This window comes from Pleurodeles waltl, chromosome 3_1 (genome assembly GCF_031143425.1).
Source record: "Pleurodeles waltl isolate 20211129_DDA chromosome 3_1, aPleWal1.hap1.20221129, whole genome shotgun sequence".
Lineage (NCBI taxonomy): Eukaryota > Metazoa > Chordata > Amphibia > Caudata > Salamandridae > Pleurodeles > Pleurodeles waltl.
In genome coordinates this window covers 1,899,698,517-1,899,724,598 of record NC_090440.1, presented here as the reverse complement: position 1 = coordinate 1,899,724,598, position 26,082 = coordinate 1,899,698,517, and the positions used below count along the sequence as shown (strand labels likewise).

The 26,082-nt window shown below is 44.2% G+C and overlaps 1 protein-coding gene across 2 annotated transcripts in view; it reads left to right on the top strand.

The window, feature by feature from the left end:
• BMPR2 (bone morphogenetic protein receptor type 2) overlaps nt 1–26,082 on the top strand; it is a 516,537-nt gene that overhangs the window by 371,933 nt on the left and 118,522 nt on the right. The window contains exons 7-8 of one of the 2 annotated variants that reach the window (XM_069226041.1): nt 7,850–7,964; nt 8,760–8,923. In XM_069226041.1, coding sequence (XP_069082142.1) covers nt 7,850–7,964; nt 8,760–8,923 — 279 coding nt within the window. The remainder of the gene's footprint in view (nt 1–7,849; nt 7,965–8,759; nt 8,924–26,082) is intronic. The other variant, XM_069226042.1, reaches the window with a different exon arrangement.

The following is a 26,082-nucleotide window of genomic DNA, read 5'->3' as shown; positions in this document are numbered from 1 at the left end:
GTTCGTATTAGTAGAAGGTGATATCGTTCGTCAGTGTCGTCCAGCCTGTATGTCGTCTGTCGCCAGTCCCGGTACTCTCATGTAAAAAGTACTGTGAGAAGTTCAAAGTTTTGAGCCGTTTGACCACGAGGGGGTTCTCCCACAGTTATGCACGTGTTGGTCGCCGGGCAGGGCAGCTTGTGAATGCAGAAAGGCACTGCTAAAATCTCACCTCCGGCCGGGCTTCGGATGTCGGCATCTGCGTACTGTTCTGGTAACAGGGGGGGAGTTCTGTACCGGTGTCCCCGACCTCTCCCTCCAGCTGGGCGTCCGTTGTGCAAGATTTCATCGATTTCTGGAGTACGTGAGATCGCGGTTCCCGATTTCTCCTAATGTGCCAGTATTAGCTTCCGTCTCGGCAGACGGCCTCTACGCTCTCCATGGTCTCGCGGCAACCGGTGGTCCGACTCGTCGGAGCTGTCTCTCTCTCACCCGACGTTCCCGGGGCTCCGCACCTCATCCACTCCTCTTCACTCCCCCAAAGTCCACTGATGTTCTGTTTCGTATTTTTTGCTCTCGCCGTTGGTGGCAAAGGTGTCTGTACCTCTTGTGCTTCTCAGTGGATGATGTGGGGGTCCTCACCTCCGTGGGTCCGTCGCTCCCTCCCTGTCGAGGGCCGCGGCCGCAACGGGTTCACTGCTCCGCCGCGGCCGCCATTTTGGATTGCGGCAGCCGCGAGGTTGTCGGGGCGTTTTTTGGGCAAACTCTACCCCAAAGTAAGGCCGCCGCGGTCCCTACTCGTGCCGCATATTCTCCGATTGCTTTTCTTCCATTTTCAAAACCCCCGGTCGCTATTATGGCAGGATTTATGCTTCGGGCCTGGATTGTGGCCCGGGAGCGTCGCACTACGCGTGCAGCTCCATCGGTCCCAGGCCAAGCCCCCCTAGATGGTTCATCCATGTCATCTGAAAACAGTAGAGAAAAGCGCAAAGAATAAACAGAAGAAGATGATTTTTCAAAGTTCTTGAAGACTTACAAACATCATCCACGGAAGAGAAAAACAAGTAAAGAGGATCGGCTTCAATTTTATACAAAATTCTTACAGGGGGTCGAGAATGCCTGGATGGAGAGACCATCGAAGCGAGTATTGCAACTTCTGTGAGCGCTAAATCATAGAAGTCGAAGAGGGACCTCTGAAGAAGATCCAAAAGGAGGTAAGAAAGTCAACAACCTCCTTGAAAGACCCCAAATCGAAAAAATTTGACTCTATGAGGCCAAATGTTCACCTACCGCAGGCATGTCCCTCGAAAAGGAGTAACAGGGAGCCCTTGAGAATGACTCCAGGGTAGAAAAAACTCCTTGAAAACACATTTTTTTTAAGAATGGAAAGGCGAAGGACGCGTCAATGTCCAAAGGCCTAGATTCTCAAAGGATTCGGCGAAGCCCAGAAAATGAGCAGTCGAGAAGGGAGGTTCCTTCTTTGAAAAAAAGACGGTCAATTTTGAGTCTGGAAGACTGAGCCCTCAAAATTGAATCAAAAGGGAAGCGACTTGAGGTCGCAATAGCCACGTTAATTCAAAAGAAAAAAGAATTTGACAAATTCATTTTTGAAATTCCTCAGAAGATTTCAAAGAATACAGAGGGCTAGGAAACGGAAGTCGAGGAAATTCAAGCTCTTAATACCCCAGAGGTAGAAGAGGAGGATCTCTTCTACACAGAAGAAGAGCAGACTGCCGAGCAACCTTCAGAAGAACAATACATAGCAGTACAGTGGAAAGACTAGAAAGGGACTCAACTGAAGAAGTGGAATGTTATCCATCCAGGCCCTCCCCTCCAGATGATATTGGTATTTATAATATGGTTAATAAAAATGTGGCTGATAAATTTAATGCACACTTAGAGGAGGATAAGCCTCGATCATGTATCTTATTGGAAACACTTATGCCCAACCAATCAAAAAAAACAGTACCTATCTTTGATACCAAGTGTGCTAGATCAAGGCAGGAAATAATTCAAAGAGCTGGCCACATGCAAAGCAGTCACACCAATGGCTAAGCAGAAATATAAATTCTCATCAAAAGAGCCCTCCCCATACATAAAAGGTACTGTTGTAGCTGATTCCATTATCAAGGCGACGGGCAGAAAAAAGGTGAATACCCCATCCATCTCTGGCCGCCTCCTGACAATAAAAACAGTAGGATATAACTCATGGGCCACAGATTGGAGAGGAGTGCAGCTAACCAGTGATGCATGGCTAACTCAAACGCCCTTCTTAAAAGGCACAGGCATCAACATTGGGAGGAGGTAGGAGATCTTTAAAACACCCCCCCAGAGCAACACTAGAAAAGAGCTGTTCTTCTGGTGGACAGTGGAAAAAATATTGCCAACAAATATCGCCAACCTGCTTGAAGTCAGCATTGGATGCAGCAGATACTTCTAGCCATCAGCTGATGATAGGGATTACCTTGAGACGCCATGCATGGCTAAGAATTTTGGGATTCAAGCTGGAAGTCCACACAGATATAATAACATAATAAATACACTGTTCAGTGGCCAGCAATTGTTTGTAACACAGTTGATAAAAACCTCAACCAGCTTAAAAAGGACAATGAGACCGCTAAGTTAATGGGGACTTTACAATTCAGAGGGGGAATATGAAGGGGATCTTTCACATCAAGAAGACCCAGCTTATGACGGGAAATTCTCATCAAGGGTTCCACAGCAATACTCAACCACCTCACCACAGCAAACCTGGCAATACCAGCAACATCAAGGACGAGGTTCCATTTGAGGAAGAATCAAAGTTCAAATAAACCAGTAAATGACTGCACTACAGAAGTAATAACGTCCACAGTATAACTAACAATATACACAAAAAAAAACAGTTTATTCACCAATCCCCAGTAGGGGGAAGACTAAACAAATTTCTCCAGGAGTGGAGAAAAATAAGTTCAGACAAATGGGTATTAAATTTAATAAAATTTGGCTATTGCATAGAACTGGACAAGTTCCCCCCAAAAAACAAGAACAAAGAAAAGGAATCATTCAAAGGAAGAAACAGATCTACTTCTCAAGGAAGTCAAGAAACTATGAAACAAACAAGCTAAAATGACAGTGCCAAATCAGGAAATCAACAAGCAGAATCACTCGAATCAATTATTAATTCCAAAGATAGACAGATCTCTCCGTCCGATCCTGGATCTCAGGTTCATCAACAAATTCATAAAGACCATAAAGTTCAAGACGACAACCTTGTAAGAAGTAAATCTCACAGTTGCAGAGAGGAGATTTTACATCAGCAATAGACCTAAAAGATGCATATTTACACATACCGATGAATGCAAAAAAAAAAAACAACGTATCTAAGGTTTGTGATAGACAAGCAACATTACCAATTCGAAGTTCTAGCCTTTGGAATAAAGTCAGCTCCAAGAGTGTTCACAAAATGCCTGGCTACAGTAGTGGCACATCTCATGAGAATGGGTAATCAGACTGATCCATATCTAGACGATGGTTAGTAAGGGCACACTCCTACCAGAAATGCAAAAAGACATTCAGATAGTAATGAGCATGTTTTATTCCCTGGGGGTCTCATTAAACATAGAGGAATAATCCCCAGAACCAGAACAGGAAAATATTTTTCTGGGAGCAAGAGGACACAATTTCTTTTGGAGGAGATTCACCACTACCAGAAGGGGCAAGCTGTGACAATGAGAACTGTGGGGAGACTACTGGGAAAATGGCATCATGTATTCCCTTAGTTTCAAATGTGAGACTTCATATGATACTAGTACAAAAGTGGCTTCAAAATAAATGTTTACAAGCAACAGGGAGTCGGGAAGACCTAGTGGCTGTCATGCAGAAGTTGCAGGAGAAAATCATGTGGTTCAACAGAGAAAACATTACACGGAGAATACTCTTTTAGGAACCAGCTCTCTCAGTACCAATAGGCACAGATACATCACATATAGGATGGGGAGCCCATATGGACACACTGAAAGGAATCTGGAAGAACCAGGAGGCAGTACAGCACATCAACCTTCTGGAATTGAAGACAGTATTTCTAGCTATGAAAGCATTCCAAGGACAAAGTCAGGGAAAGACCATATTAATTCAGACAGACAACACAACAGCAATGTTTTATTTCCTCATGCTCACACGAATGGGAGCTTAATCCGAAGATTAGACAAATAATTTTCAGGAATTGGGGCACACCAACAATAGATCTGTTTGCAGTTCCGGGAAACGCGGAATGCCAAAACTTCGCCTTGAGGCAACCACATCCTCACTCTCAAGGGAATGCCCTTTTGATGAACTTGTCATGGATATTTGCATACACTTTTCCCCCAATTCCTCTGCTACACAGGGTTATCAACAAATGCAGAATATGCCACATGATATTGATTCTAATTGCACCCTCATGGGCACTGCAAACATGGTACTTGGAAATTGTACAACTAGCCCAGGGGAATTGTCTAATACTACCAAAATTGAAAAATTTACACTCCGTGAAAAACGGGAAGGTATGTCACCCAGAACCAGAGTACTTTCATATTGACCGCCTGGCTCCTGAAGACATAGAATTTGGACACATTAATTTATTAGAACAAACAATGGCAGTATTAAGAGAAGTGAGTAAACCAGTAAGAAAAAGTTACATACTGCAAAATGAAAAAGATTTTCACTAAGGTGTATAAGAAATAAATTAAGCATGGAAATTACAAAGGAGGAAACTTGTTAAACTATTTGACGCACCTTTTACAGGAAGGTCTAGCAAACACATCTTTAAAGGTACATCTAGCAGCTTCCGTGGCATATACAAGAGGGCAAATTGTAAGATATTTCTTTACAGCACCAGTGGTCAAGAGATTTTTAGAGGAGACGAATAGCACCACCAGAAAAGGTACCAGCTCGTACATGGAACTTGATTCTTACACAGCTCATAAAGAAACCCTTTGAACAGCTACAGAAAGCCTCTTTACAGACGCTAATCCTAAGGACTGTCTTTTTGGTAGCTATTACATTTCTATGTAGAGTCAGTGAGCTTCAAGCACTCACATTCCAGGAACCCTATTTACAAATTCACAAAGACCGAATTGTCATGAGAATAGATCCACAATTTTTACCAAAGGTGGATTCACAGTTTCACATTAATCAATCTATTCAAATACCAAGTTTTTTCCAGCACCAAAGACTCTTGCGAAAAGAACATTGCACACATTAGATGCATGAAGTGCCATTATGTACTGCATTGAAAAGACAAAGGGGATTAGAAGGGCTCAGCAATTGTTTATCTCCTTTTCAAAAGGTTACTGGGGAAAACCAGTCACAAAGAACACATAGCAAGATGGATTGCACAGTTAATTCAATTGTGTTGCAACAGTGCAGGACAAACATTAACAAGGACCCCCAGAGCACATTAAACCAGAAAGAATGGCACAACTATTGCATTCATGCAAAATACCCTGTTACAAGATATCTGCATGGCAGCAACTTGGTCTTCTGTACACAGCTTTACAAAACATTACCGTGTTGATGTTCAAATGAATAAGGAAGCTCGATTACTTGCAAGTCACTACCCATCTTCAACCCAGCCTCCTCAGTAAAAAAAAGAAAAGTAAAAAAAAGCTTTTAAAGTCAATGTACAGCATGTGAATCCAGAAAAGATTTGCACTACAAAACATAAAGTTTCTTACCTGTAGGTGTAGTTTTGCAGCTTGAAAATGTTTCTGGATTCACAAGCAACCCACCCGCCCCACCAAGGAGATGCGAAGTAAAAAAAAATTAAAAAAAATCTGAAGATGGAGACAAGAGGTGTAACCGTTCGGGGGAAGTGCAACGACGTCACAAGGAGGATCCGTCCACGCCCATCAACAAACAACAGTAGAGAAAGAAGTAGGCCAAAAAACTTTTTCAATCTTAGAGAAAATAGTAGAATTCAAGACCCAACCACTGAGTGACGGAATAATGCACACCATGTGAATCCAGAAAATTCTTCAAGCTGCAAAACTACACCTACAGGTAAGAAACTTTAAGATCTTGAAGGTAGAACAACTGCAATAGAGTTATTAAAGATCTCATGTTTGCGAATGCGGCAAAGGAACAAATGTAAAAGGGTTCGCCCTTATGTCTAGGAATCTGCGTTTTCTATAGAACAGATAAATATTGATTCCCAAGGATTTATTTTGCCTGATCAAAGTTTCTATTGGTTCCCAGTGCAGGGTATTTGATACCCATGTCCTTTTAAGACAACATTTATCTTTCAAAATAATTTGTTCGCATATACAACAGTTAGAACCAGTGTCGTAACGGAACTTGAGGGGGCCACCTCCCCAGACTCACTCAGGAGCTCTCAGGCCCCCTGAAGTCCCTCTCATAACACAGAGGCCTTTGTTACACAACTGGTTAGAACATATTGTGAGTGGATCATCAAAAAGGCCAAATGGGCATTTGTTTAGGTATTAGTATAGTTATGTGTACATATATTTCGTGTCCATGTACATTATGTATCAAATTGTGATGTTGCATTTGCAACAACATCGCAGTGCACGGGTGTGGGTGGGTGACTTTATAAAGACAGTGTTAATGCAAATACTACCCTAGCAGCATCTGGTTGAAATACAGAGTGGAGGATAGTAGTTTTTCATTTCATTCTTTGCTGTATGTTTCCTAGATTCAGCCTGATGGGCTTACAGAGTCTCATCAGGACAAAGTTGCCTTGTCAGGCTACAACCTAGGTACGAAAACAAAAAAGCTCAGTTGGGCCTGTCATCCCTGTTAGGAAAAACCTGTTGTGCTAAGCACCAATAACCTAAAAAACCAATGTTTAATAAAAACCATCAGCTTTCTTAGTGACATAGCACCATCGACTGGAGTTTTAATTTTCGCTGATGTTCAATCGGTATTCTTTCCAGATTGAAAGTTGGGGTGTGGTGAAGACAAAAGTCTGCCAAAGTGGGCCATAAATCACTAGTTCTTGCTTTAAGAGTGCCAGTTTAATTTAAATCGACTTTTTTGAAGAACCATTTGGATTAATCACTGCTACAGTTTGATTTTCTTTTAAATTTACTCCTATTCAAGTGTACCGTTCTAGTATTATGATTACAACGCCTAGCTTGTTAGTTTCTGATGCTATCACTGCTCAATTTAAGGTGACCTCAGAACATTTCTAATATTAATTCGGTTTGATATTTTAGGAGTTATTTTTTAACATAATGGAAAGAAAAAGCCTGGTGCATAATAGCAGGGTCATTTTTGGGGCTACTAGTGCCTCTTGTAATGGACAGAAGCATTAGGAAGGACACCACATTTTTCTGTGGTGGCTAGTAAGTAGCTACCTGCCTTTTACCGTGGGTTCAACGTTTATTATTTTTGAGGATTCCTCATTCCTTATGGTGGCCTGGCACATTCTATTTGGGTGAGACACCAGTATGCAATGTTTGAAGCATGTGAATTAGGTGTGATGGCTGGTCGTTCAAGTCAGTAATGAAAGAGAGTTTCAATAAATAGAGGTAGAACGATCCTGGCTCTGTTTTGGCGCCATCAAGTAAATTTACTTTTACCAAACAGTGTAAAAGCAGCGAAGCCCTCTTCATTGTACAATAAAACGACATTTTAAGCTGTGGGATTTGTGAGTGCTTGTGTAAGTTATGGTTTGTTTTTTTTTGTCCCGCCCTTTTTCATAGGAAGTACCTAATCACAAATAAACTCTAGGTACGTTTTGCATATCATAGGATCAGTGTAACAAATGTTTATGTAGAGTTGAATTTCATTTTCAGCAGTCTTTTACTAATTCGTTTTCTTGTAAATTTGTTATAATTTGACTATTATGAAGACATTTGAAAAGTATGGCTTTTTCTCTTATCCACAGGGTTCCTTGTGCAAGTATCTCACTGTACAAACCAATGACTGGGTGAGCTCTTGCCGTTTGGCCCATTCTGTTACAAGGGGTCTGGCATACCTGCACACAGAGTTATTACGAGGAGGTAAGACAAGGCATGATAATTGAAAGGAATACTTGACTGCATCCACCTCCCAGCCATACATACACAGTACCTTTTCAAATGACGCAGAAGATGTTTGGTAATAAAATTTGGTGTAATTGGTGGGGTTTAGTACTTAGCCGGTACTGGTACAGAAGGGTCGGAAATTTACATTTGAGTCACTGCTAGACAAAACTGAAGAAAGGGGGGAGGTAACTATGGGATTTGCACATGGTGGGTTCAAAAATCAAGAATTTACTTGAATGGTCGATAGAAATTATCTGGCGTATTTAGTTGTCTAATTATTTTAATTTAGACCTAACAAAGATGTTGAGGCAAATGTTTATTGCAGTAAAAACCGAAAGTGACTACTCATGGTATTTTTAGGAGTTGAAAACCAGCAGAGATGACAGTGCTGTTAATAAGAAGGAAGGCACAGAGAACCAGCACGGTGTCCCAGATGTTTTCTCAAAGGCAGTAAAAGTAGATTACCTTTGTAAAGGAGAAGAGGGAAACATGAGATTTGTTATGTGGTTATTATTATATATTTAAAGATAACTTCTAAAGACTTCCTAAGCATCTTATATAACGCTTACACTCTCTTAAGTGTAAGGAAGTGCATGAATAATTAGATACACTTTCTCTATTTAGATGTAGGCATTTACCCGTACTTGCGTAACGCAGTCCTAGCTTGAAAGCCATTCTGAATCCTGATAGTTGGAAGCAATGTTTTTAAACAGTAGCGTTCCCTGATATCCACCCATTCAATGCGTAATGGTGCCCATTACTATTTTTAAGCAGACCATTACAAACCAGCTATTTCTCATCGAGACATGAACAGCCGCAACGTCCTAGTGAAGAACGATGGAACGTGCGTCATCAGCGACTTTGGACTCTCAATGAAGTTAACTGGAAATAGGCTGGTACGACCTGGAGATGAAGACAATGCAGCCATTAGTGAGGTGAGCTTACACTAAACACTCTCAATTCTTCTACACTTCATTTCCCTCCTTATTTGACTGAAAAAGCAGTGAAATATGTACCCGGTTTCCTCAGAATGCACAGTACTTATACCAGAGATGACACCGCTTACATTCCTCGTACCCACAGAACGGGCAGTGCACGGGGTGTGGAGGAAGCCTTTGTGGCATGATAGTTTTAGCATATATTGCGATCGTTATTTCTAGGTGGCAGGATAAGTAGAGCGGCGCCTTTTTTCTAAATTTTAAATAGGGGAAGATCGTGCATAAACATCAGATTGACAGGTTGGATCAATAAACGAATAGCAAGGATCAAATGTATTGAGTGTGACATTTTGCGCCACTTGTAGCCTACTTAGTCTGTATGACTGCAGTCATTTCTTGCTGATGAGTTCTAATATTGATAAATGTTGCTCATCTGTGTTGTCAAAATTAAGACCTTGTTGAGTATGTACATTGTAGCATATGTTAATATTTGCAGCAGATAGAGTATTAGTATCCTAGCTGTGGTTCGGCAGTGGTAATAAAGGTCATTCAAATAGTTAATTTTATGAAGCAGCTCACAAAAATCTCTGCCTTGACTTTAAATACTATGTGGCTGATGAATGTTACAGGTTGAGTATGAGCCACAATTTTAAAATCAGAGCATGAAAACCCTTGTCTGTTAGAGTTAAGTTCACTAGAGTCTTCTGCAAGAGAAATATACAAAAATGTGAGCAATGTCTTTAAAAAAATAAAATAAAAAAACGTTTTGCTAAAATAAATGGTGCTTACAAACATCACAAATCCATGTATGTGGTGCACCCCATTTCTTTCCAAAACAGACGACTACTACTGTAATGATAAAGTTATTTTGTGGTATATTGCTAGATTAATCTTTAAAGTATAAGGGATCTACTTTGAGAATCGTATTCACAAGAAAAAAAGGATGTGTATCTTTGGTAAATTTTACCCTGTAGTATTCTTTCATTCTGCAGGTTCTTAATCTCCTGCTTGTCATCTCTCTTGCAATTTAGGGTATTCTGTTTGCTTCTGTGACTGGAGAGATCTAGGAACAAGAGCCGTCACAAGGGTAGTGCAGAGGGGGCATCACAACCCACCACTGTACTTTGTCAGCGTCCAACTCTCCTGCTGCAGCAATTATTATTATTTATAGACTTTAATCAAGTCTGCTTGTTAATTAGTAAAGAAACGGGTAAACATGGCCATACCGCCAAAGGGCGATCGCTGCTGGAACTGTCATGTCTCCCTTAATCATTGTTGATTTTTTTATACTTAGAAGCAAGTTAACCTAAGCCCCGCAAAAACTTATGACAAGCCTGCTTGAACCTTTAGAGTAGGGGCGTGGTGTGACTATTTATACCCTATGGCAGTGGTCCCACATGTGGTCTGGGCCCCCCTGGGGTCCACGAATCCTCCTCAGGGTACACGTGACTGTTTAGGAAATTAAATAATATTAACAGATTAATAATGTGTATATAAAGAAAGTGAATAAAATCTACAATTGAAAATACATGCTGTAAATGTCAAGTAATTTGAAATTGGAGGTGAAAAATTAAATGAGTATCCTCAGATTGATTAGTGGGAGCAGTGCAAGTGCATCAAACAGAATATAGTATGGACGATGTGTGGCTTCAATTGAATTTAGAAAATCTGTAACCCTCCTATTGTTATTATTTTTTTAATTTATATTTGTTTGCAAATTAAATGTGTTATCATTTGTGTGTGTTTGATGAATGCTTGTTTCAGTATTTTTTTGTGTGTTGTGTTCCGTTTCAAATCGTCAGCAATGTTTAGGCCAGGGTTCTCCGTTTCCAGTTATGACTCTGTGAGGGGTCCCCAGATTCCAGTAATGACTCATTGGGGGTCCCCGGGTTCCAGTAATGATAAACTGGGGGTCCACAGAAGCCAAAATGTTGGACACCATTGCCTTATTGTGTCTGGTCGGCACTTTGTGACAATAGTGATTTACTGTAGAACAGTGAAAGCTCGAAAAATGTTTCTGAGGTCGGGTTCGACACAACTTATTTCAAAGATAAATAATCTACTGAGAGTTTCAAAGGACATTTTGTGCTCCTGGCTATGATGCCAATGAGATTTCTTAGCCACTACACTGACTTGACTAAAGATATTTGATATTTATTGTGTGGTACCTTTGGCTCCAGCACAGAGGAAAGACTCTCTCCAGGTAAGTCCTTAACATAAAGATAGTGTTGTCAAATACAAAATGCTTTCTTGTTAAGTTGTATCCTATTCCAGAAGGTACATTGAAGCTCATAGAGGCAAGATTTCTTTAGCAGAGATATACAAATGCAACTTAAAGGTCGATCCCTACTTTTTGCAAGCCTTCTCTAATGCAGATGTTTAACCCCTTCGCTGCCAGGCCTTTTCCCCCTCAGGTGCCAGGCCTTTTTTGGCTATTTGGGGCAGTTCGCGCTTAGGCCCTCATAACCTTTTGTCCACATAAGCAACCCTCGCCAAATTTGCGGCCTTTTTTTCCAACATCCTAGGGATTCTAGAGATACCCAGAGTTTGTGGGTTCCCCTAGAGGAGACCAAGAAATTACCCAAAATACAGCAAAAAAAATCTTTTTTTTAAATGGGTAAAAAGGGCTGCAGAAGAAGGTTTGTGTTTTTTTTTTCCCCTGAAAATTTCATCAACAAAGGGTTTGCGGTGCTAAAATCACCATCTTCTCAGCTTTCAGGAACAGGCAGACTTGAATTACAAAACCATATTTTTCAACACAATTTTGGCATATCTGATAGAGACTTCTAGTTACAGATTCCTCACCTTTGAATTTCCCCATGCGTCAGACAGGATCTGGAGATTTGTTCTTCGAGCAGTACCCCTGCGTGCTGTTAGGTGGCGTCGGTCAGCGTCGTGGTCACCATGATGACGTCGCAGTCATCTATAGGTGTCACCCTGGTGCTCTGACATCAGTTCTTTTCTTTCTGCGCCAGCCTACGTGCAGTTCCGGAGAAGAGCTACCCCAGTCATTTTTTGACTAACTGCGACATTTTGTCTAATTGTTTTTGACGAGTTTTGGTGCGTCAAGTGATGTCCTGTAAGACCGGATTTAAGCCCTGCGACTCCTGTCACGCATGATGTCGATGACGGATCCGCACCTCGTGTGTCTCTGGTGTTTGGAGCGCGACCACGACCCAAAGTCGTGTTCTGAGTGACAGGCCATGAACCCGAAAGCTTTGAAGGAGCGGTCCCTGAAGCTCATGGCGGCCCGACACTTGACTCCTGGTCCTGTTCGAGAGGAAGGTCAGGAGACCGGTCGCAGAGTCACCACCATTCTTCTTCATCCAAGTAACCTGGAAGTCGTCGTCGTAGAAGGTGAAACGTGGGAAAAAGCTTCGACGCTCTAGGCCTCCATCCTTGGAGCCCTAGTATGGGTCCGCTCTGCACCTCCCCGAATTACCGGGAACAGGGGCTACCCTCGCCCAACTTAAGGACTTCTGTGAGGCCATGTGCCCCATATTTGGGCAGTCCAACCCACTCTCGGCGCCTTCAGGCCCAGGGGAGCCGGTGAGGGGCACCTCAGGATCCGCTTCCATATATGTCCCGATGGCGGTCGTGCCAACGCGACCTTCCCTGGCATTGGGTCAGAAGTCAACGCTCCCGGCGCCAGTTGGTCCCATAATCAACGTCGACCCTATACTCATTCTCGACGACCCAGAGCCGGAACAATGTCGCTCAATGCCAATTCCATTTTCTATGGGCCACGCTGTGCCCAGGGTTGATCCTGAACCCTATTACTATGGGTATGGATATGAGGAGAGTGTAGAGGAATCACTGGACCCTTTAGAAGACCAGCTTGAGCCTCAACTGGACTGGGTACAGGATTTGAGTGATGCCAGTGGGTTGGACACCTCCCCTGACACTGGCATGTTCTTTCCCTGTACTGTGGCTACTGTGGAGGGAGTGTCTTATGCTATGGTGGTGAGAAGGGTGGCTGAGGTTTTGAACCCCTTCTCCCCTTCAACGAAGCACTTCCGGACGTCATACTAGGGACCTGGTCCAAACCCAGCACAGGGGCTCCTGTGAATAGAACGATTGCTGCCGCCATCGGCCTGCGCCGAATGACCCAAATTTCTTTACCCAAAACCCTACGCCTGAGAGCCTTGTCATCCAGGCTTTTTCATTCTCTAGCGCATTCCTTACCATTCCCCTGGACAGGGAATCAAAAAACAATTTATGAAAAATTATGTTTTCTTCTGCCAGTCTAGTGCTGCGGTCCGTGAAAACCGCATGCCTTTTGGGCCGTTATTCCCATACTCTCTACGGTCTCGCAAGTGCTGCCTCAAGTTCCAGAAGAGACATGGAACGTTCTCTTCCAAGCCATGACAGATGGGAAAGACGAAGCCAAGTTCATAATCCGTTGTGGACTGGATACAACCGACTCATTAGGCAGATTGGTTGCATCAACAGTGGCACTGAGACGTCACGCCTTTTGAAGGATATCTGGCTTTTCGGGGGATGACCAGCAATCTTTGATGGACATGCCCTTTGATGGCACTCATCTCTTCGGAGACAAGGTGGACTCAGCGCTCAAGCGCTTTAAGGATTCCTGGGCTAAGGCTCAGTCCCTTGGCCTTACAGCTGCTTCTCGCCCCTTCAGTCTGCCTCTCGCTCTTTTTGCCACTGGGTCACCGCCTACTCCACCCCACGCCCTCCTCTGCCTCAAAACCTTCCTAGTCCGTTGGGACATCCGGGTTCAGTTGGCGGCAGAATTCTCCATCATCTGCCCCACTGGGAATCCATTACCACGGACAGGTGGGTTTTACAGATCGTCCGAAGGGGCTTCTCCCTCCCCTTCAAGACTTCTCCTCCAGCCATGCCACCATTATTTGATCATCTGTTGGAAGATCGTTTGGCACTTCTCCGCGAAGAAGTCAATGCTCTCTTGGCCGAGGGAGCCATAGAGAGGGTCCCTGCCCCAGAAGTAGGTTGTGGTTGCTATTCCCGCTACTTTCTGGTGCCCAAAAAGGACAAGGGTCTTTGTCCTATCCTAGACCTACAGTCCCTCAATCTCTTCCTCAAGAAGGAGAAGTTCAAGATGTTAACCCTGGCTCCAGTCCTTTCTTTGCTGACCCTGGAGAGTGGATGGTTGCATGGGACTTGCAGGACGCCTGTTTCCATATTCCTGTCCTAACGGCCCTCAGACGTTACCTACGATTCGTGGTAGGTCACAGCACTTTCAGTTCACCATGCTCCCCTCTGGCCTTACCAGTGCCCCTCAGGTATTCTTGGAAGTGATGTTAGTGGTTGCAGCTTACCTGCACAGGTTAGGGGGTCCCAGTCTTCCCCTACCTCGACGACTGGCTGTTGAAGGCTGACATCCCTAGAAAGTTGTCTCCCACCTCCAGACTACGGCAAACCTCCTGCATTCACTGGGGCTCACTATCAACGTGCCAGAGACACACCCTACTCCCTCTCAGATGCTCCCTTTCATCAGAGCTGTTCTGGACACAGTGCCTTTTCGGGCTTATCCTCCTGAAGAGCGAGTCCAGAATATTCGGGCTATGATACAGATGCTTCAGCCTCTATCCTCGATTTCGGTGAGAATGACTCTGAGGCTGCTGGGCCTCATGGCCTCCTGCATTCTGCTGGTTCAACATGCCAGATGTCACATGCAGGCTCTGCAATGGGACCTGAAGTTCCAGTGGGCGCAGCATCAGGGGAATCTCTCCGACATGGTTCAGATCTCTGAGGGAACTGCAAAAGACCTGCAGTGGTGGTCGCCGATTCCAGATTGGGTCAGTGGCAGATCCCTCTCCCTTCCCCAACCAGATCTCACATTAGTGGCAGATGCATCACTCCTGGGATGGTGCGGCCACATGAGAGAGGCAGAGAAATGGATCCCCAGTGTTTTCTTACCCAGAATCCTCAGCAAACCTCAAATTAAGCTAAAAAATCAAAATTTTCACACATTTCTGTGTGAGATCACCGCACCACACAACTTTCCTACCACCCAACGTTCCACTCAGTCTCCCGGTAAAAAAAGATACCTCAATTGTGTATGTGGACCAAGTCCCCGTGACAGGGAAGAGCAAAAACATGTTGAAAATGAGGGGGGAAGCAAAGCGGGTCCAAAAGGGCAGTTTAAAAAAAAAAAAACGATTTTAGGCTGACAAGTGGGGTACATTTTTTATCGTTATAGATGCGACAATGCTGGGTGGTAGGAGTTTTGTGGATTCCTGCAGATTCCAGAAGGCTCCATAACAAAAATGTGGGAAAAATGTGTGAGTTCCAGCAAAGTTGGAGGTTTGCAGAGCATTGTGGGTAAGAAAATGGTGCAGGGTGCACGTGAAGAACCCCACTCTGGACTCATCCAGATGTTTAGTTTTCAGATGTGTCTAGGTCTCATAGATTTTTCTACATGGCAGCGTCCCGAAGTCCAAGAAGTGCAGCCCTCACCATTCCAAGTGGGACGATTTTGAGAGTTGGACAAGATCTCATGGCCCAAATGTAAAACCAAAACCCAAAATAATCAAATGTCCTCTTGCTTGCTGTGGGATAAGATGATTTAGTGTGTGGGGGGAGAGCTGAAAGACTGTTAGCCCCTTCAGTTGGTTGGGGTGGGCGCATAACCATACCCATACTGGTTGGTAGCCACCACCTCACTATTTAAAAAAATAAAATATTTCATAATTCCCTGACATCTAGTAGGCTTTAAGAATAGTAAGACTAGGCTGATCTGCCACCAAGGGAGGTAGAAATGGCCAAAATACAATTCCCCCCAGTTGCCTAATGGGTCGCTCCCCATGTTTTTAAACAATAAAAGAAAGAAACAAAATGATCCCTGGTGTCTATGGGTTTCTGGCCAGGCCACTGGGGGGAGCGCTAGCACTTCGCCCTAGGGCCCATTGCAGGATGTAACGGTTACGTCCAGGGCACCCAAGGGGACTGATTGTCCAGTATTTTACCCATTCTAAAAATCTCTTTGCCAAGGCTCTTGCTCCCTCCTCAGTTCTTCTGTGCTAATTGGAAGTCTGTTCAGTGTAGTGCATACTCTGTAAAAGCACAAGACAAAGCTACAGCCTTGCCACATTGTCTTCCCATTAGTTGTATCCTTCATATCATTATACAACCCATTTCTCTTTCATGTGCATTTGCGACGTTTACAGTAAGATGGTACTTGGACAGGGATCTTTTGATTGATGCTCTGATGTCATTGTAATTGCAGTTTGATAGGACTGTTGTTGTAGTCGACTCAACAGGAAACACTGCTCACATATGCACAAGACAACGTTACAGACTTGCTGCATTGTATTCCCATTAGTTGCCTCCTTCATATCACTATGTAACCTTTTTCGCTTTCTTGAGCATTTGCAACGTTTTCAGTAAAATGGTAGTTGGACATGGAGCTTTGGATCGCTGCTCTAATGTCATTGTAATTACAGTTTGTTAGGACTGTTGTGACAGAGGGTCAGCAATTTTGTTTAAATTTTCAGATTTTTATCCGTGCCAAGAGAACGGTTGAATATAATATGTAATCCATGAAAAATAACAGTGCTGGCAAAGTAGCCTTACATGTCTGAAACGTTGTTAATTTGTTACTGATTTTTTGCTAAAGTCATGAAGCCATTTTTGAGGTTTGTTCTTGAAACCGTCTCCATGCACCCAGAACAAATCCCAAACATAAGGAAGTCTTCCTTCATATGAACTTTTACACCAGCTTGTCTCCTATCCCACCTTGGCTGGCAACTTTCAAATGCAAGGAGAATAGAAAAGCCAGGAAACAGACCTTTTATATAAAGAAAAACGTTGATGTATCCTTGCATTGGATTGGCAGAGTCATCAGCATGAGCTCCCAGGTTGCTCCTTACGATGGTGAAGTGGATGCCATGGCATTAACAGTAATTGGGATGGTGGAGAGAGGAAGGAGGAGATAAGTAACACAGCTTTCATAGGGCAGTATATCATAAAACAAATGCTAGAGGCTGGTTATTAAGATTTCTCAATTAATTTCTAAACTTAAACCTGGACTTAATTGACCAAATCTTCTGCAAAACAGATTTCTAGACTAGGTTGTTGGTGACAGTTTACATTTCATATTATTGGCAAGCCATTGTTGAGAGAATAGAGGTTTGCATTGGGAGTAGGACTGACAGTTACTCTTAAGGTAGCTTGGAGCCATGGGGATCGCTGCTGTTGCCTGAGCAAGACAGTCGTCTAGAGCAATCACTCTGTACTGACGAACACTCCTTTTGGTATTACAGATGATTTGTGCCTGATTTTTATAGGATGTAGAACAGATTCAATCTCTCTGTCCGATCTCTTTTGTGAGCAGTGTTTCCTGTTGAGTCGACTACTAGAGTGAGATAGAGTGCTGCAGTGACTGGATCAGGCAGTGATAGAAATGGCTTCTGCCATACACTACTGACCTCTTCATCAATACAGAACTAAGATCACGTGGAAACTTGACGAAATAGAGTGTTGACATACTGCTTCCTTCCAAATGAAGACCTGCAAGTTATATACATTTGTGTGTTTCATTACTCCAGAATGACACAGAGTGGAGAGGAAGGTCAGCATTCCACAAAATAGAGGAAGGTACGTTGTTCGACAAAATAGCCACCAGCACTCTTGACTTGGTCCCCCTGTGTTTCCAGGGTAAAAGAGAAAGATCTGTCTCATGGTGCCCTTATAACTCCCTTATTCTTCCGACTGTCCAGCCTTCAACCTGCCCAGCGATTTATTTTATATTATCCTTGATACCCAGCTCAAACAATATTGGGTCTTGTACCAGGCACTAAATAAATGACCACCTACACTCTGGGTTCTCCCTCATTACAGCTTTAACACAAAGACCAGTCAGATGGAAATGTCATTTGAGTGTGGTGTCTAGCTGCTCCTAGTGTTTCTTACAGCCTGCCTCTTGCTGCAGCACTGTGAACTACTCACTCAACACCAACAACCAGGAGTGAAATAGAGAGCTAGGCAGAATACAAAAGGACAATAGCCAGTCATACCTAAGATTTTCTAGGAACCCTAGAAGGTAGAGCTGATCATCAGTTGTGTAGTCCTCCTAGACCTGCCACTGGCAGCGATACCAACAGGCCCCTCCAATAACCAGGGAACCCATCTACGCTTGATCCTGGATCTAGTCTCCAAGGAGAAATACAGTTCTAAAAATGCTGGCTATTATCCACAGAAATTATGCCCGTGTCGGACTGCTCCCTTAATGCTACAACTTTGCTGACATCCCATAGCATCACAGCACTGTCATCATGGACTAACCCAACTAATCCGCCAGGGTCTTAAGTCTTGTTCTAGTACAAATAACAACAATGCTTTGGGGCCAAATACTAATGTAAAACAGCTACAGACCAGGAAAGCCACTACAGATATAAATACACCGTCTCTACAAACCAGCTGGTGTCAGCCTGTTGTAACAGAGGTAATTTTTATGGAGCAGGTGATGCAAACCGTTGATGATTGGTGCAAACTGATGGTGAAGTCCTGCAAAGAATGGTGCATGCGACACAGTAGAGGAATATCATCAATTGCTGGGTTTAGGTAATTGGATTTTTGACTGTGCCAGCTCCCCTGCAAATCATTAGGAGAATGGGGGGGTCATAATTCTGATCTCTAAGAAATCCGATATTAGTATCACATCCCATCAAGATATGGTAGTTGGATGGCTAATTAACTTGGCTACAAAAAATAATATTGAATATACATTATAAACATTTATGTACTGAAAAATGATGACCCTGCTTTCTGTTCTTCACTTAACAAAACCATCTGAGATCGACATGAAAACGTAGGTATAATACTAGAAGGCAACATTAATTTGCCAATGGATGGCAACCTAGACAGAATATCAAAGGTACAACATAGGCCCAACCATGCATATTCCCAGCTAATTAATCTATGTAATGAATATATTCTAATGGGTGTTTGGAGGATCCATAATCCTACGAGGAGCGACTGTACATTTTATTTATACCCTCATGAGTCTCTCCAGGATTGACCCGAAAAACCTTAAATATGAATTTAATAAAATAATAAGCAAAAAAGCACATAAATTGATCTTCATAAATAAAGAGAAGTCCATCAGAAAAAAACAAATCCAGTTTCTTGCCAGTTATCTAAAATTTTACAAAAATAAAACAATCATCTCATCTATAAGGAACAAAAATGGTATGAATCTAACAGCTACAAATGATATCCTGGAGGCATTTCAGGAATTCTCCGAAAAGCTATATAACGTTGAAAAGTAAATTAATATTAATGAATGTGAGGCCTGTTTAAAAAAAAGTTCTTCCTTCTTTCGTGAGTGAGAAAACATAAAGAAGAGATGAATAAACCCATGTCCAAGCCAGAAATACTGGAAGCTGATGGATGCTTCTAACCTCAGAATCTTCATCTCAGAATACTCCCCAGGCACTAGATTGGATCCAGAAACCTTTATTCCGCTTTGCTCAAATGTATTGATAGATAGGACTGTACAGCTCTGTTTTGACTCCATACTGCTCCAGAAGTAATGGAGCCGAGATGCATATAAGCACCACACTGTTCTGCTGATATCAGCTTCTTCCTTTCTGTTACTTCTGACACAGATCTGAAGCTCCGCTCCCAATCTTGTGAGTTTTCTGACAGCTCAGACAACTAATTCCAGTGTGGTAGGGAATTATGTCTCCACCCAAAAAGACAGATGTTGGTGACGGACGTCTCTTAGTTCAGGCCGTCGCTCAAAATCATGTGATAAACATGCCTTAATGCACCCAGATGTGATTTGGGACCAGGAGACGAAGCTGTATGTTGGCGAACATAAGGAGTTTCAGCCTTTATGTAAGTCCAGCTCCAAGTTGCGACGCAGACCCTGTTGTTCCTGTGAGCCACCAGCTTCACGTTCAAAGTCCTCAGTTAAGTAGAAATTGAAGTCCAAATGCAAACATAAAAAGAAAACCTGTACTTGTGCCTAAATAATAGGCGTGAAGGTGTCACAACATCAGTCACACACTTGTGAGTTCTCAACTTGCAAGCAGCCCTCAGATGGTCCCAGTGCACCCTGAGGTTCCTGGACTATTGGCAACATTGCAGGAGATAGAACCCTTCAAGGAGGCCGGACTTCATATTTTTGGAGCGCGTCCTGCTTCATCTTGTGCGTCTCCTGGCTCCAAGAAACCAGAGGGGTCCCCAGACGGGTCACAGACAGCCAGCAGAGCTTTACTCCTTGCCATCTGACACCTTGGACCATCTTATGGACAGTGAACCAAAGTTAGTGCAGACTTCCACTCTGACTTCAGGACTTTACTCGTTCCTTCCACATCAATGCTGCTACTGACAGGAGTGTTGCTTGATTTTAACCATCATGCACCCTGAACGGCAGACACTACATTCTCTTTTTGGCTCTGACACTATAAAGGAACAAGGGACACCCCAGGATGTGGAAAACTATTGGGGTGATTGGGATGGCTTTCTCCTCCAAACGGATTGAAGCTTTTGGCGAGTATACGTTTTCCTCTGACAGTCTAGCATTGCGATCAGTAAATGCTGTTTGTTTATAAGTTCATTTTACACATGCCCTGTAGAATATGGCTAGCAAGATCTTGTCAACAGTCCTAGAACACCTTGGGGCCTCTTTGGCCCAGACAATTCATGGTGGGCATGACGCTGTCAAATATTTAATCTGCAGAGGTCTGGATACTACAGACTGCCTGGGGAGGGCAGTCGGTACTAGTGTTGCACTTCGTTGAGACACGTGGATGCATTCCACAGGATTTGACAACAGTCTGCAGGCCTTCCCCATGGGTATGCCCTTTGATAAGTCACATCTTTTCAATGAGAAGACAGACTGCATCTCTGACTGACTTACGCATTGCTAGATAATGTACCGGGTGTCAATGTTGCACAAGATTTCAACCATAAAGTTGTGTTCATCCACCGCCATATGAAGTTTGACGTTGTGTGGTCCTCTGAATTACTGCACAGTATGCAGATGAGTAATGGGGATGGCTTGACAGGATATAGCTCTAGTTCTGGGCCATCTTGTGGGTCTATGGCTTAATCCTTCCATGGGTCATTCACCCCTTTTGGTCTAAATGGTTCATCATAGGGGTCCTGGGAGTAACATGGATTGCCTGGATCTGAGTTGGTATGTGCTAGCACAGGTGGAGGAGGGAGTGGTGAGAGCATTGGTGGTGGAGGAGCAGCTAAGGGTGGTAATGGTGGGAATAGCATAGGCCTGGTGACCTAGTCTTAAACCTTTTTGGGGCTTAAGGTGGTAGGAGGTAGAAACCCTGGTTTCTCCTCGAAAGCGAGGAATCTCTTCTTTGGTGTGCGAGTGAGTCTTGGTGCTGGTGGTTTGGCAAGAACCTTGCCTGTGTCTTGGTGGATGAAAATGTTCCTTTGTTTTTTATCCAGGCCATCTGCCACCTTTTCAAGCAAACTTTTTTTTTTTTAACTTTTCTTATTAAGTTTTAAAAAGTTAAAACCAATAAAAACATACAGCACAGTGCAGGCTACAGCAAGACAATACATCATCATTACATAAGAGTACCAGAGGGCATGTACACTGGAGTTTGTCAAGAGAGAGTTATAACCACTGTACAGACCTTATCCTCCATCCCACCTTCCCAACCCAGACCATTGTTAGACCATACTTTAAACAACTTATACATATAGGAGCATATCGAGACCACAGTTGTTAGCCACCTACTGAGAGGGCAAGGGGTGTCCCCACCCCCCTCATCCTCCTCGCTGCTTATAGAGCTTATGTCCTCCCTACCAGTAAACCTTTCCAACAATGTTCCCCAAGCCGCTACATCAGTGAGTGCCCTCTCATCCTTGTGTCAAGCGCATATGCTGCTCCTCGGCAGCCCCCCACACCAGTAAATCCCGTAGCCAGCTGGAGATCATCGGGTTCCGAGCGCTCATCCAGCTTATACGCTTGGCCAGTACCAGCGCTAACTGTGCCAGTTTATATGAGATGCCCTGACCACGCGGCTTCCACACCACTCCCAAGATGCAGGTCATGGGCGTTGCCTCTAACCCCAATCCCGTGACCTCCTCAATCGCTGCTACCACTTCCTACCAAAAGTCATATACTGCCCTGCAAGTCCAGGCCAAGTGTAGGAAAGAAGCACCAAACGCACCACACCCAGCGCAGCACGCTCTACGGTTCGGGTCGATCCTGTTTAGTCGACGGGGTGTGAGATACGTTCTGTGTACAAAGTTAAAATACAGCAATTTAAACCTGTGATTGCACAACACCATACGCACCAAAGACAAAGCCAAATCCCAGTCTGCATCCGCTATGGGTTCCCCCAGGTCAGACTCCCACGCTCTGCGTCCCACACTTATCACGCCTGGTTGATCCTCCCACAGGGCTTTATAAAACCGAGCAATCAAGTGCGTCCCCTCACCCCAGGGGCAACCGGAAAACCACTCCAGATCTCACGTGCAACTCTATCGGTTTTCGCATATTGCAAAAATTGACCAAGGCCCAAATCAAACAAATCCTGAGCATCAGTAAAGGACAGAAACTCTCCATTGGGATAAAGATCCTCAGCCACCTCACATCCTCCCTGTCTCCAGGCCTCTACCGACATTAACCTCTCCATATCCCAAAATGGGGCCAAGTCCCATATCTTTAGCTCCCTATCAAAAGGGGCTCGCCTGAGTACATGTTTAACTACCTGCTCCCAAATCCCAGCAGTGATCTTGATCAAGTAGGGCGCAGCAGGTTCACATCTACCCCCAACATCAATATATGCACCAGTGACCGCCCATCACACATACCAGCATACAACCTCTTCTCCCAGTTGTCAGTATCCGTCATCCACTTGGCAGCATATTGCAAGTGTGCTGCGTTATAGTAGTATCTGATGGTAGGAATCACCAGGCCACCCCCCTCAAGATCCCTCTGCAACACCGACAGTGCCACCCTGCTTCGTCGACCAGCCCACACCAGAGAAATCAGCAGACTGTCCAAACAACAAAAGAGCTGGGCAGCCAACAGGTACAAGGAGTTCTGTACAAAGTATAAACACCATGGCAAAAACACCATCTTTGCCACCGCAGCCCTACCCACCACAGAGAGAGGCAACCTGTTCCAAAAGGAGACCAAGTGTTCCAGGACCGCAACTGCTCGGTCAACCTTGTATTTATCATGCGCAGCCATACAGTTAGTAACCCATATACCCAAGTGCCGGAAACACTCAACCTCCCACCGAAGTCCCGCTTTAGGTAGCTCAGCCTGTGCAACTCCACTAAGGGACCCTTAGGGGAACAGGAGCGACTTCTTCATGTTGATCTTGAGACCAGAGAAAGCCCCAAAAACATCCAACCTCTGCAGTAGCATCGGCAACGAAACGCGGCTCCCATACAAAAACCACTGAGATTTCACCAAATACTAAATTTAAGGGTGTGTTTAGGTCTGGTGGGCAGTAGCCAATGGCTACTGTCCTAGAGGGTAGCTACACCCTCTTTGTACCTCCTCCCTGAGGGAAGGGAGCACATCCCTAATCCTATTGGGGGAATCCTCCAAAACCAAGATGGAGGATTTCTAAAGGCAGGGGTCACCTCTGCTCAGGGCACCTTAGGGGCTGTCATGACTGGTAGGTGACTCCTCCTTGTTTTCCTCTTTATCTCCTCTGGACTTGCCACCACAAGTGGGGGCTGTGTCCAGGGGGCGGGCATCTCCACAAGCTGGGATGCCCTGGGGTGCTGTAACAAAAGGCATGAGCCTTTGAGGCTCACCGCCAGGTGTTGCAGTTCCCGCAGGGGAGGTGAGAAGCACCTCCGCCCAGTGCAGGCTTTGTTTCTGTCCTTAGAGAGCACAAAGGCTCTCACCCAGGGGGGTAGAAACTCGTCTCAGTGGCTGGCTGGCACAGACCTGTCAGTCCTGCACTGAAGGATTGGGTAGAATACAGGGGGCATCTTCTAAGATGCCCTCTGTGTGCATTTTGTAATAAATCCAACACTGGCATCAGTGTGGGTTTATTATTCTGAGAAGTTTGATACCAAACTTCTCAGTATTCGGTGTAGCCATTATGGAGCTGAGGAGTATGTTTTGACAAGCTCCCAGACCATGTACTTAATATGGCCACACTGTACTTACAATGTCTAAGAATAGACTTAGACACTGTAGGGGTATATTGCTCATGCAGCTGTGCCCTCACATGTGGTATAGTGGACCCTGTCTTAGGGCTGTAAGGCCTGCTAGAGGGGTGACTTACCTATGCCTCAGGCAGTATTTTGTGCGCATGGCATCCTAAGGGGGATGCCATGTCGACTTTGCCTTTTTCTCCCCACCAACACACACAATCTGCAATGGCAGTGTGCATGTGTTAGGTGAGGGGTCCCTTAGTGTGGCACAACACAGGCTGCAGCCCTTAAGGACCTTCCCTGGTCACAGGACCCTTGGTACCACTGGTGCCTTTTACAAGGGACTTGTCTGTGTGCCAATTGTGAAACAATGGTAAATCTTTAAGTGAACAAACACTGGTGCTGGGGCCTGGGTAGCAGGGTCCCAGCACACTTATCAGTCAAGTCAGCATCAAAACCAGGCAAAAGTTGGGGGGGTAACTGCAACAGGGAGCCATTTTCCTACATGTTGCTTGGCCAGACCCCCCTTTTCAAACAAACTTACTTGAGATAGCCGACTTTGGCATCAAGGGTGACTATGGTGCAGACTTTGGTGCTAGTTGTTGAGAGGTCTAAGACATCGGCTTCAAATTAGTGTTTTCCGCATCTTGTTGCAGGTGTTTGGGTGTCTTTGACACTGAGAGCAGCTTTCTAGTGCCTCTGTGCTGAAAGGGGGGGGGGGGCAATGCAGCATGGTAAGCTTTTGTGCCTTTCGGTATGTCTCAAATACGGGGTGTACCGGCTGGAACTGCTAGACCCAAAGATTTGTGCTGTTTCTGGCTCAGCTAGAGCTCCATGCCGTGGGAGCACAACTACATGGAAAACAATACTATTAAAATCAGACAACATGACAGGCTTGTTTCACATCCAGAAGCAGGTTGAACCTGCTCCCTCTAACTCTCTATGCTTGCTCAGCAGGTTTGGCCTAACCACAGCAACATTCAGCTGCTGGCAGTGATTTTGCCTGTAGTGCAGAACGACTTATGAATAAGTCAATGGACAGAAACTTCAGCCACAAGTCCTTCACAAGTACTTTCAACAGTGGGGGACTCCAACAATAGACCTGTTTTACACTCCCAAAAACACCAAAATACCAAAGCTTTTCCTCCTGGGCCAGCACCCGCATCCATGGGCAATGCATTTTGAATAAACTGGTCAGGAATATTTACCTATCCTTTTCAAACTCTCTCTCTCAGCCCTCACACGTTGATGAAGATGAGACAAATATTCATGACACACTTCCTAGTGGCACCAACCTGGGCGAGACAGCTTTGATAGTCTGTGCTCCTAGAATGTTAGTCAACCCTCACACAAAGCTCCTGCGTACATCAGACATTCTCATTCAGTATCAGGGTGGGCTCAGACACCCATATCCCAAAGAGCTGAACCTCGCAATTTGGCACCTAAGTTTCTAGAGCTTGGTCACTTTAATCTCCCAGAGAAATGCATGGTGATTTTGCAGGAAGAATTAAAGCTTTCTGCTCCTGTTTGTTATGCCACAAAGTAGAAAAGGTTCATGCATTATTGCATCTCCAAACTGTTAGGCCACTTTTAAGTTTGTGTGCAGAAATTGTTTCTTACCTCCTTACCTCCTACATGTAAACAATGCAGATCATGTCTACGGTTCTATATGCTTATCCTTAATGGTAGTTGCAGCGTACCTTCAAATCAAACAACACTCTCCCCTGATTAAAGTTAAGGCCTTCATGGTTGTTCTAAAGTTAACAGTATCTCCAGAGGCACCTCACATCCTGTGCCTCCTAGAGCCCACTCTACACGCATAAAGAGAGTAACTCTTGCCTTTTTTGGGTAGCACTCTATGATGGATATCTGCAAGACTTCTACCTAGTCAGCACCACATACCTTCACCAAACATTATTTTGTTGACATTCATGCAGATCAAAAAGCTTTGGTTGCCCAAGCTGTTTCTTAAAAACACATTTTCAAACATATGCGTCATCTACTTGCTAACCAACTCTTTTTAGAGGGATTGCTTTATCGTTTATGCAGCTCATATGTATCTACACCCACAA